The sequence below is a fragment of the Choloepus didactylus genome, chromosome 8, assembly GCF_015220235.1.
Source record: "Choloepus didactylus isolate mChoDid1 chromosome 8, mChoDid1.pri, whole genome shotgun sequence".
NCBI lineage: Eukaryota > Metazoa > Chordata > Mammalia > Pilosa > Megalonychidae > Choloepus > Choloepus didactylus.
Window position 1 is genome coordinate 107,984,487 of NC_051314.1, and position 12,989 is coordinate 107,997,475.

The 12,989-nt window shown below is 36.2% G+C and overlaps 2 protein-coding genes across 8 annotated transcripts in view; one reads left to right on the plus strand and one right to left on the minus strand.

The window, feature by feature from the left end:
- CFAP94 (cilia and flagella associated protein 94) overlaps window positions 1-4,968 on the plus strand; it is a 97,384-nt gene extending 92,416 nt beyond the window's left edge. For all 6 annotated transcript variants that reach the window (XM_037848102.1, XM_037848103.1, XM_037848106.1 and 3 more), the window contains one exon: window positions 2,985-4,968. In XM_037848102.1, coding sequence (XP_037704030.1) covers window positions 2,985-3,260 — 276 coding nt within the window. In that variant the 3' untranslated portion in view covers window positions 3,261-4,968. The remainder of the gene's footprint in view (window positions 1-2,984) is intronic.
- The window catches only part of IRAG2 (inositol 1,4,5-triphosphate receptor associated 2), a 48,521-nt gene continuing 38,985 nt past the window's right edge, over window positions 3,454-12,989 (minus strand). For both annotated transcript variants that reach the window (XM_037848109.1, XM_037848110.1), the window contains 7 exons: window positions 10,333-10,480; window positions 9,433-9,476; window positions 7,203-7,265; window positions 7,040-7,089; window positions 6,650-6,751; window positions 4,771-4,878; window positions 3,454-3,952 (listed from right to left, as the gene is read on the minus strand). In XM_037848109.1, the coding sequence (XP_037704037.1) occupies window positions 3,709-3,952; window positions 4,771-4,878; window positions 6,650-6,751; window positions 7,040-7,089; window positions 7,203-7,265; window positions 9,433-9,476; window positions 10,333-10,480 (759 nt within the window). In that variant the 3' untranslated portion in view covers window positions 3,454-3,708. The remainder of the gene's footprint in view (window positions 3,953-4,770; window positions 4,879-6,649; window positions 6,752-7,039; window positions 7,090-7,202; window positions 7,266-9,432; window positions 9,477-10,332; window positions 10,481-12,989) is intronic.

Sequence of the window (12,989 nt, forward strand, 5' to 3'; positions counted from 1 at the left end):
CTGTAGTGAGCAGTTCACACTCACTACTTAAAACCCCAGTTGGAGCTCAGCTGAGCTATATTTGCTTGCTGGGAGAGAGCTTCTCTCTGGCACCAGGAGGCTTTGCAGCTCGGGCTATGGGGGAGGGGGTCTTGCAACTTGGATCCACAGATTTTACTTACAGATTTTATGCTGTGATCTTGGGCATTCCTCCCAATTCAGGTTGGTGTATGATGAGTGGATGGTCTCGTTTGTCCCCCCGCAGTTATTCTGGATTATTTACTAGTTGTTTCTGGTTTTTTTTAGTTGTTCCAGGGGGACTACTTAGCTTCCACTCCTCTCTATGCCGCCATCTTGCCCAAGCCCAGCTCCTTCATTTTTGAAATACACTTTTGCTGGTTATAGAATGCTCAGTTGGAAATATTTTGCTTTTAATATGTACTTTAAATATGTCACCCACTACTTTCTGGTCTCCAGGGTTTCTGATGAAACATCGGCCCATAATCTTACCGAGGCTCCCTTGTAGGTGACACATTGCTTCTCTTTTCCAAGTTTCAGAATTCTCTATCTTTGGCATTTGAATGTTTGGAAGTTCATTGAATGTCTCGGAGGTATATATTCATGTCTTTTATTAAATTTGGGAAGTTTACCACCATTATTTCTTTGAATATTCTCCCTGCTCCTTCTTCTCTTTCTTTTCCTGGGATTCCCATAATGTGTATGTTGGTACACTTGACAGTGTCCCATAGGTTCCCCAGCCTTTTTTCCTTTCTGCTCCTCAGAATGTTGATTTCAATTGCCTTGTCTTCAGGTTCTCTAATTCTTTCTTATGTCAGCTTCAGTCTGCTTTTGAACCGCTCTGGGGAATGTCTGCAGCTCTGTTTGGTACCTCTTCATAATTTCCAGTTCTCTATTGATATTCTCTTTTTGTTCATCTATTGTTTTCCTGATTTCCTTTGTCTAATATGTCCTAGGTCAGGTATTCTTCATTGATGGTTTCTAATGCTATATTTATCCTGTTCCTTTTCATGGAACATCATTTCCGTCATTTGATGGACCAAAGTAATGGACCATTACTTTGTTTTATAATCATCTCTGGAATGTAGACACTAAGTTGTTGGTTCCTTATGCTTATATCCATCTATTATTATGTAAATGTCAAGAACTTACCTAAATAAAGACCACAAAAAATTAAACACCTTTTCCAGTCTTTCCAGCTTGGCCTGTGTGAGTGTTCTCCTTCACACCTTATCTATACAATGAGTTACAGAATAGCCAAGGCAAAAGTTTAAGGATTCACTGGTCTTTTCTGTGCATGTATCTTGTCCTGGGCATGCATGCAGCCCTATGAATTCTTCTATGTATCCAAATGTCCTTTTTGCCCCCAGCAGCTGATTTCACTGTTCTCCTACAGTGCAGGGCAAGTTCTGGAATGACAAGTCTTTGATGAGTGTCCTGGTCAGTCCCTCAGGCCACCATCAGACAGACTGGCACATATATACGTGCACCCAGTATGTCCACAAGGGTTATCCTGCCGTGTCTGGAACTGGAACCCTTGGAGTGCAAGTCAGCAAGGTACCAATCAGAGGTTTTCTTGATTTGGTGCTTGGTTCAATTACTGCAAACTTCAGCTGTTTTCTGAAGCTGTGAAAAGATGTTTCTTCCAATTCTTTCTGGTTGTTCAAAGCTTCTGTGGAGGGACAGAGCCCTGGAATGTCTCATTCTGCCATCTTGGTCAGGTCAGGGCCCAGCAAGCTTTTTAAGTAGGATGGAGGAGTTGGATGAAGGAAAAGCACTGGAAGACAGTAAGGGGGTTGGTTGATCATTGGGATGGATGAGTGATTTACTGAAGCTGCCATTAGGAACCTTTGGTTCGGAATATTTCTCTTGGTAGTAATTAGGCCACCTAGAATCTGATATGCCTGAGAGAGAGGAGGAGAGAGAAAAGAAACCACCCAGTGAGGAGTCTCTCAGGCCCCTGGGTAGCCAGGGGAGGGGGGGGATGTCAGGGGTGATTTTGATATTTAGAATAGTTAGGGTCTAAAGTTGTCTTTTCACCCTTTTCCCCCTATAACCTGAGTTGTTTTTCTCCACAGTACCACAGTTGCAAGTTTCAAGGTAGTCAGGACAGGGGGAGGGAACAGCCATGGGTATGTGAGGATTAAGGCTCACAGCCTGAGCAAGAGAGAGAAAAACAGTCTTGGTCAGTATTATATGCAACAACCCACAAAGAAAATAGAGTAGCAAAAGCAAAATGAATGTAGACCATGGCTTCTCTTTTGAAAGTGCTGGAAAAAAATTATCAAAATGTAGTTTAAAAACTTTAAACATTTTTAGTTTTTCAAAAATATAAAACCCAACTTTGTAAAGGTTATGACTTCATTGTCCATTGTATCAGATGTTCTTGACTTAAGGTCAGAGTCCTTATACTTTTTTACATCTACTCAAGAAAAAAATATAAGCCTTAAATGTGAATACATCTATGGTTCACAAAAGCGTTCCCCTCAAGTCTAGGCCTCCAACATAACCTTCTGGCTCATTTACTACTACCTGATAATTCTCAAAGCTGATGAACTTATGTTTTATTATAAATGTGCCCCCATATTTATCTTGTTTGATGTTTGTTTTCTCCACCAGAATATAATAAGGTCCTTGAGGGCAGGATTTTGTTTCTGCAGTTGTTTGTTTATTAAGACAGTTTGGTGGGTTTTCTGGTCAGTTTTATCTCACAGTTACACTGCCAGCCCCTGGAACAATGCCTGGGACATTATAGGTACGCAATAAATATTTGTTGAATTACTTAATACATGTAGATAAACTCCATAAACATCAAGTTATAAACTGTTTCATGGTTTAAAAAAAAAAAAATTAATGGGGCATTAAGAATGTTTCTTTTAACTTTGGCAGTTTGGGGGACTGAGTTGAGCCCTTCAAAGGATACTCTGTTACCAAAATCTGTACTACAAGAGAAAGTATTAACAGCTTTTCCTAATTTTCTTTTCTAGGTGACAGAACACCTTACCAAAGAATCTATTCCACATTCCAATTGGGTCCTTTTAATGTTCAGTGGTGATAGAGCACAAAGACTCAAGATCAATGAAGACAGTGAGGTATACTCTGAAGCAATTAAAGATGAAACTGAGTTACATTCTACTCTGTTTCACTTGGTTAAGGATTTTTCTTCTGTAGAAGGAATAGAGAAAATTAGGAGTGCCAACTGCCAGTTTATTGATTCTGTATGCCAAATGCTATTCTCTACTAGATTACTTAGCTATTCTTAATTCCCACTGATAAATTTTTTTCAGCGTGAAGAATCAAGCAACTCGAAAAAAAAAAAATCAGGTTATTTCCTCAATAAAGTGTACTGAGAATACACTGTTAAAATGTGTAACTGGCATTTTACTCTCAAACTTTATTTTAAACGAAGCGCTTAAGCTATTTCCCTACTAATGCTTGAGCTATCGAGAATTTCAGTTTTCACTTTATGAAGATTTGAATGGTATTTTATTTCAATAACATTTAACAAACAAAACAATATATAATATTTCTTCCTTGAAAAGCTCATTAAAAAGATTATGGGCAGGCTTCTTCCCCATTGAATTTCAGTTGGGGAGGTAATTGCAAAAAGAAGGGTATGTAAAATATCTTAGTCAGGCTGAGAACCTCTGGTTCCCTGCTAAAAATAACTACGAAGTTCAGATTCTGAAACTTTACTAGGATGTGCTACAGTCACACGGGCGGTGGTCCATTGTGTTGAAGTCTGGTAAATGGCCACAGGGCATGTTCTAGAGACATCCAGGAGTCCCCATTCTGTGTGGGAGCTGCATCCACAGCCTTTTGGAAAAATCGGCCTGTAAGGAAACTCATCAAAGCTGCAAAGAGTACAATGAATGCAACAGAAATCCAGAGTGGCTTATTAGCTTTTCTGATGGAAGTCTTGAGATTTGTTGCCCAGGAAGATACTGTGTCATAACTATAAGGAAAAAACAAATACAAAATTTGGTAATCCCAATAACTTCTTACTGTAAACACCCCCTTTGCTAACAATACTAATCAAGTCATTGGTCTGCATTATAAATATTAGATAGAAAAATCATTATGGTTTGGGCTACAATGTGTCCTCTTATAAATATTAGAATTAAAGAAATGTATAATGAGAATCTGAAAATAACGTATGTAGCCATTATTTATCTCATTCTTTCATTCAGTTAAGGCAACTGATAATCCTATAGTAGAACTAAAAATACTACTTTCTGGGTGGAGGGGGATTCATATGTACATACATATATGCATAAATATGTCACTTATTTCTCACCTTATTAAACTTTTTTTTGTTTAAGAAACACCCATACAAAAAACACAGCTTTTTACAGCATCATTTAGGTCTTTGAAAATACTTAACTCTGCTGGACAATGTACTAAGCACTTTCCATATGCTAATTCATTTAATCATGACAGTTATAGTGGCATAGGTACTATTTTCATCCCTATTTCCTAGAGGAAGAAATTGGTGCTCAGAAATGGATGGACTTGGTCAGGTGACACACTAGTTAGAGGGCTGGTATTTGAGCCTAGGCTGTCTGGCCACAGAACTAAGTTAAAACTCCTGCCACTCAGAACACACAGTCAGGGGCAACTACTATAGACCATATGACATTTGTTATTTATCTTAAATTTAACAATTTGATAGGTCTTTTACTAATTTGATTAAGATTAATACTGTTAACCCTGCTTTACCCTTCCTTCCCCACTCCACCAAAATGGTATTATTTAAGCAAGTAGACAACGTACACTGAAGAAATATCCCATTTTGATGGATTATTTCTCTTTTCAGAAACACTTGGCTTCCTTGTCCTTTCTACTGTTTCTTCTCCAGGTGGTTCTGAGTCATCTTTACTTCTGTAAATAAATTTTGTTTTTCAGTATTTGAAACTAAGAATAATGTGCTATATTTACTTGTATAGTAAAATATAACATTTTATAACTCGAGAGGCTCACAAATACTCATTTTGCTCCAGGAAGAGTTGATAAATATCTAATTCAAATCACCAGATTTACATTTTTTACCATTATTAGGAATTTAATTTTTGAAAAATGTTTGTTGTAGAAAGTTGGAATACTTGCCAAAGAACATAAAAACATTAATCTCACCACTCATAGTTAACCAACAGTAATGTTTGATCTCTTTCTCTGCATACATATTTTTTCATCCACACTTTAAAAGATAAATTTGGATGTTATATTTCTTTTATATTTTTTCATTTTTCATTCACTATATTGCACAATTTTATGTAATTTTCAATATCATTAAATGTTCTTCTACCACATTGTTTTTAGTATTCTATTACAGGTGATATTCTTTTTTTGTAGGAAATTTGAGCGTTGCTAACTTGAAGCAACATCAAAAGTGTCATTTGTTCTCTTTCGCTAAAAATCTTAATTTGAAAAATCTTTATGAAAATATTCTCATAGTCAAAGTAAAACTAGTTAAAATGAATTTGATAAGCCAGCAACAACCATTGGCTTGACGGTATTTTGAATATAATTGTATTATCTAAAGGCAGTTTCCTCCATTTGAACAAAATTTAATTGTATCATGATCTTCAATGCTGAGTTCCTAGTTGGATTTGAATTTTGACTATGAGGACTCATATACCCCCACACCTGCCAAAGGGAACTGTTTCTCAAAGATCGGCTTTCAGTCAAACATCTAGAAGGAATGTATATGTTAGATTTTAGTTTCATTTGTAAAGATATCAAGGCCCAAAGCCAAAATTAATTGCATTCTTTTAAGGTTCTCAAGGTCTCAACTAGTCTTTTGTTTTCAAAGGAAATCATAGTACCAAAAAAGCAAAAAAATAATCTATTAAAGGAATCTGTTGATTTTTTTCCCCACCGGATCAGAAAAGATCCATTATGTTAACTCTACAGCTGAAAAGAGTTTGCAACACATGTAACCAACTCCCAAAATTACTGAAGAAAAACAAAAACAAAAATCATGGACTCTTAGAGGGTAGGCACTGTGTCTTGCTCATCTTTATATCTCTCAGGCTGAGCATAGTAGACACTCAGTGAACATGTATAGAGGGAAAATCATTTTGTTAAAATCTCCATTTTATATATGAGGAAACGGAGACCAAGCAAGGTTAAGCAACTTTCCAAGGCTGCCCAAGGACTTAGCATTCTTCGTGTTCCTCTTCGTTGCTCTCTACCTCTCACTATAGTAGAATATTTTATTTAATTTGCTAGAGTTTTATGTTTTCTTTATTCATTTATGTAAGTGGAAGACTGATATATATACAATATACCAATGTTACATATACAAATTTGTTATATATGTTTCTTTTTTTAAAAAAACTAAGTTAACAGGAATTTTATTTGGGAGGTTTTAACTGAACTTTTCCCCTAAGGGCTTTTCCTATAAAGGAAAAAAAAATTATCTTCACAAGTCTGGAAAATTCCAAGGTCTTTTTTCTAACTCAGTACCTCAAACTTTGCAGTTCTGAGTGTACACAACAAATGTATCCACAAATAACATTTATATGATGTCTTTCTCAATGAATTATCTGTTTTGATGATATGATATTGATCTCTCCAGCGAATAAAAGTGATCCCCACTATTTATGCCCCTGCTCACATCAGGTTAATAAACACACAAAGTTTCACTTACTTTAAATCACATTTTTCATCTTCAGCACCTGCCCATGAATAGGTGCTAATAAATCGATGTAATGAGGGACGGTGTTCACTCTGCTTTGACCCCAAGATACGCCTGAATGAAGATGATTGCAGCCACTTGTCAATCTCTTTTAGCCATTATCAATTTATTTCCTAAGGTTTAAATCTATACTAAAATTATCTGTTCTAACTATTTTTGGGACATTCATATAGCTCCTATTTCATGATAAAACAACTTCATGAGCATATACCAATATTTAAAATTCTGCTTAGAATCTGTAGAAGTAAAATGTTGCTGTATCACACTTTTTTCAAAACTCTCATTTTAGCCCACTTACAAAGTAGTAAAGTTCCCAAAGAGCAAACCTAAAATCACACTTACCAACTGCTTGACCTCCTACTGAATCGGTCATTACTTTCCAACCCAGCCACCTTTAAAGGTTCAGATGTTAAAGAAATGATAAAATACGAATTTAGTGAAGTTAGAATTTTTCCATAGGAAAATGAATTTACTTTTAACTAAGAATGCTTAGTAATTTATTTACCGTTCCTGCATTTCCAGTATTTCTAGGCAAAGAGGCAATACTCACTCTTCGAAGAGAAGGTGGCTGCACAAAGGGCAAGAATGTACATTTAGATAGTTCTTAATATTTTACTCTTGTCTGCAACACTGTTGAATATCCCTGTACACACATAGCTGTGCACTTGGCCTTTGCTATGCTATGGTTAAATTATCTTCTACAAAGATTTTATCAATTTATATTCCACCTTCCTTAACATGAGTTCAATAAAATTTTTGCCAAACAAGGAATATATGTTTTTTTGTCTTGGTTTCCATGTATTTGACTTCTAGTAACACTGAACATTGCTTTTGTATGTTGAATAACCATGTGTATTTATGCTCTGAGAACCACCCGTTTGTGTCCATTGCCCATATGAATTTGGGCAAATATTTTCTTCAATGCTAATGCAGCCAAATCTACTCCTCTCATTTTCTCTTTTGCTACTATTGTTTTTATGTTTAGAAAGGTTTTCCCCAACTCAAGAGGGAACAAATATGCACCTATGTTTGTAACTTGATTTTTTCATGGTTCCGTTTTTTCCATTTAACACATTTAATATGGGCCTGATATATTAATCAATGGATTGTTTATCAGTTTTCAGCATTGCACAAGAAAAAAATTACATAGTATTATGTGATTCTTAAAGTTTAAGACCAGCTTTAGAATGTAAACATTTTTAATGCAGTAAATATACTAATTTAAAGGAGTTTTACAGTGAGTCTTTTTTCTTAAACCACCATTCATAATTGATTTCATTAATAGAGCATCAAGAATATCAGATTGGTGTTCAAAAACCATGCGTTCTAATCATAGTTCTTCTACATGATCTTGACTAATCACTTAACATTTTTGTTTCTCCATTTCTGCATCCAAAAAAGGGATTTGGATGGAATGGTTTTAAAGTCACTTGCTCAAAAATTTTATAAATCTGTGAAATCTGTGAAACTGTGGCAGAGACTGCTAGTTGAGTGTCAGTCCCATTCTCCTTTCTTATTTATTAACAAATCTCTTGATTTTTACCTATGCACACAGCCTCCAGAATATTTCCCAGGCTCTTTGTAGGCAAAGATGAAAAAGGAAACGTTCTGTGGGACTTGCAGGAGGTATTTTTAGAGAGAACACCTGTTTTTGCTTCTTCCTCTTTCTGGGATTACGACTAACTAAATGTAATGATGTGGGGTTCATGCCTGGATCTGAAGTAGCCATCTTAGACCATGAGGTGGAAGCCAAGGGCTGAGAGTGGTGGTGTAAAAAAAAATCTGCTCACTATGGCTGTTGTGAAGCTGCTCTTCCATCACTGGACTGCCTGTTTCTAACTTCTGTTTTACATGAGAGAGGAATGATTATACTGGCTTTCCTGATACTGGCATGCAAACTTAGTTGATATACAGATAAACCAGGAGGTACAAAAGCATGCATATATAAATAAAAAAACCTCTGTGTGTGCACGTCCTCATTATTCACAGGTACCACATCGTGAATTTGTCTGCTTGCTAAAATGTATTTGTAACTCCCAGATCAAAACTCGCAATGCCTTCACAATTGTTCATGTATGGACATGCATGGACATGAGCAGAGCAGCAAAGCCTTGGGTCGCCCGTTACACACATTCCCAGCTCTGCCTTCTCGGTTTAAGCTCTCATACTCTCATATAAACGAGTCCTTTTCCACAGTATTTTTAGTGCTGTTTTTGACATGCATTCCTGTGCTTTTTGATGGTGATTTCACTGTTTAAAATGGCCCCAAGCATAGTGCCGATGTGCTGAATAGTGTCCTAAGCACAAGAAGGCTGTGTGATGTGCTTTACGGAGAAAATACGTGTGTTAGATAAGCTTCATTCAGGCGTTAGTTGTAGTGTTGTTGGTCATGAGTTCAATGTTAATGAATCAATATGTTCTAAAAAAGATGTCTATAAACAGAAACACACATAAAACCAAGTGATGTATTGAGTGGCTGATAAAAATCTTGTGACCAGAGACTCCCAGGAACCTACCCTGTACTTCCCTTAGGAGCAGTGGTTCAGTATGCAATAATTCAGTGTTCGTGGTGACTCAATAGAATATAACTACTGCAAATAATGAGAACTGGATGTATGAATTAAAATCACTGTTCTATAATTTACATTTAAAGCCATATAGATTTAAATAATATTTATCTTATAAGCATTTGATAGACATTTGTTAATTGCAATAGTAAGAAAATTAGTAATTACCTTGGAGTTTAGAGAAGATGAACGTTTTTTAATTTGGCAGTCATCTGAAGGGAAAAATAGACATTTTACAAATTACATATGCAACTTATACTAAAGGAATGGTTTTAATTCTTTAGAGAGAAAAGCAATGGTCAAAAAAAGTCTTTTATAAGTCCCTAGAAATTACTAATCAATAAAAATATCTGTTTATCGTGTTGGGTGAGTCACAACAATTACCACCTTGACTATTGAAATACAGTGCTCTGTGTCACTGCAGATGTCCATGAGGCCTCCTGAGCACACGGTATGCACTAAATGAATGAATGCTGAATGAATGAGCCCAAAAAACACAGATCAGAAGAGTATCAAATTTTCTTACTTTTCCAGAAGAGGGAACATCATTAAAATAAGAATTCTGTTCAGAAACTTCATACTATTTAAAATAAAATTATTGTAAGACTTGTAGAAACTTTAGTTTAGATATTTTCCATGGCTTATTAATGTTTCCCTATTTCCCAATCCATCGTTCAGCTTAGGTGCCAGGGGTATCCCTCCTTTGAGTAATACAAAACCATTGTTGAGGAAAATAGTGCATTTCAGTTATTTAACCTTTCTGTGAAGAGGGAGAGCCAATAGTAACATCTTAAATAGGGGGACACTAAGGCCAGCATAATGAACTGGATTAAATATATTCTCTCATCTCAGCCTCCTAATTTGATTTAGTGCATTTTTTTGGTGTCGTTACCAAAGAATTCTTGTTTCCAAGTCTAACTGGCACCCTACTTTTGACTGTAAAAACAACAGGAATGAGTTATTCTAATATAATCTTAACCGAAGAATCTTATACTAAAGACATAATAAAAGAGAATATGAAAGAAAATATTAGAAATACAACTATTATCTTAAACTTTTATGTATTACCTTCATCTTCAAGAGGGTTAAAAGACCTTTCATTCTGCAAAAGAACCTGTTTCAGTTCTTCTAATTCAGCATGCTCTTTGGCATACATTCTCTTCAAGTTTTCTACATGCTGAATCATTACTTCCACTGCTTTACTAACCCGGTTTTCCTAGTAGGAAAAAAATTAAAATAAAAGGAAATTCACACTGAAAATACTGTTCTTGATACCCAATTAAAGAAGGTGGTTGAATAGATGCATTTGCCTTCACTCCATCTCCACATCCCCCTAAAATGATAAATATTTTTTAAAGGCATTAACCCTCAAGGGCAAAAAGAACAGGAGGAGATATAATAGCAACAAAATTTTGAAAGCAGGTTAGTAGAAGGACTAGTGATAAATCACTTACGAGACCTGAAAAAGCTGAAACCTACAAAGCTGTAAGGGAAACCCAGAAGCAACCCCACTAACACCACAGAAAGCCACAAAGGCTCAAGAATTATTGGCACCAGCAACCTCTGGAAGCAAGTCTGAAGGTGGGCATGGGAACACAAGAACTAGTTGAAAGTCTGTGTGATAAACAATTAGAACCACAGATTCCCTCCCTTACTTTGCCCAGTAGAACTCCCCACTTTGGCAAAAGACTAAAGGTTGAACTTCTGGAATGACTTAAACAGAGGTTACAATGATTGGGAAATTCCAGATAGGTGAGTGTATGACTATACCATACTGAAAACAACAGAATTCCAGCAAAAGACTATACAAATTGAATATTGAGATCTGCCTGTCTTATTCCTCCTTCCTGCTTCCAAACACTGGCAGCCAGACTTGTACCCTCAAGGCAAACAGTTGGAAGATTTTTCTTTAGGGAATCTGACATCCCAAGAGGATAGTCCTAAAAATACTGACATTAGGGATATTCCAGTGAAACATACTAGCTCATGTGAAGCTCCTAGTCAATAAGAATCTCCCCCACCCCAACACACACACAGTTCCAAATCACCTGTTTAAGGGATCACAAGACATGGCAGGAAAACCTCTAGCATGAAAGACGGAAACCAAAACTCAGGGAAAAAAGCAAACTGGAGGAAACAGACTGCAAGGAAACTAAAACGTCAAGGAAACTGCCAATATCTTCAGGAGACTAAGAATAATTATTGCATCATTAAATTAAAACAAAATATTTTAAAAAGTAAGATTCAGAGAACAAAAAGAGCTTCTGGAAATTAAAAATATGACAACAATAGAAAACTCAATAGAACAGTTTCAAGATAAAGTTAAGGAACTCTCCCTGAGACTAGAGTAAAAGATAGAAAAGAGATGGCATTCATACAGTAGGAATTCGAGAAAGTGTAGAAAATGTAGAAACAGAAATTCAAATAATTCAGGAAAGCCTACAGAACTGAAGAAACACAACTTTCCAGCTGGAAAATACCTACGACAACGTATGAAAATAAACCAACACTAAGGGATGGCAGTAGGAAAACAGGCCAACTTAAAAGTTTCTGGAAAGTAGGTTATAAAAGCTTAAAAGTAAGAATGGCAACTGACTTTTAACAGCAACCCCAGAGCAAAGAATAAAATGCAGTGATGCAATGGAAATTCTAAAAGAAATGAATTCCAGCCTAGACTCCTTCACCAGCCCAGACTATCAAATAAGTATGAGGATAGAGAAAACACATTTCAGTTATACAGCATCTCAAAAATGTCACTTCCCATGCATCCTTTTTCTCAAAAAGCAATTGGGTGAAATGCTCCACCCAAATGAAGGAATAAACCAGCAAAGAAGACATGGGATCAAGGAAACAGCTCTCACAGGCAGTCCCAATTGTAACTGTTTGGAAATTTCTGGAAGCAACATCTATAAGAAGATAAAGTTGACAGACTACCTGATGAGTTGGAATGCATTTAAATCCCTAGACTTTTGGAGAGTTTGGGAATGAATTGATAAATCAATAGGAAAATAAGCAAATTATCATGACAAAGAAAAACGATTAACTTCAGGAAGCACACAAATTTATGCAAAGAAGGAAAGTCATTATAATAGATGGCAGCTGTGTCTGCTGTGAATAGTATTTACATGACCATAAAAATCATTACTTGATGTCAATACTGATCCAGCTAATATTACTCATTCAATCACTTACTCATCCATTTAACAGATATTTATTGAGCACCTGCTATCTAACAGGTATCAGGCATGAGAGAGAGAGTAGTGAAAAACACCACAAATATTCATGTCTTCATTGAGCTTAGATTCTGGTGGGAGGGGACAGAAAATAAAATATAAGTTTTATAGATATATAGTATGGTAGAAGGTGATTAGTGATATATAAAACAGAAAAAAGAAATAGGAAAAGGGGAACAAAAGCTCTTGGTGGAAGGGATTAAACTTTACACAGGAAGGTCAAAGAAGGCCTTTTTTTTGAAGGTGGCATTTGGACAGGAGAGGAGGGCTGAGGCATGTAGATGCCTGGAGGAAAATATTCCAGGCAGGGGAACAGCTAGAAGTAGGGTCCAAAGATGGCAGAGCACCTAGTGTGTCTGATGAACAGCAAGGGGACCAGTGTGGCTGGAATAGAATAATTCAGGGAGATAACTAAAGATAAAGCTCAAGAGGTAAGATGGCAGGGAAATCATGTGGAATCTTTTAAGCCATTAAAAGGACTTTGGCTTTTAA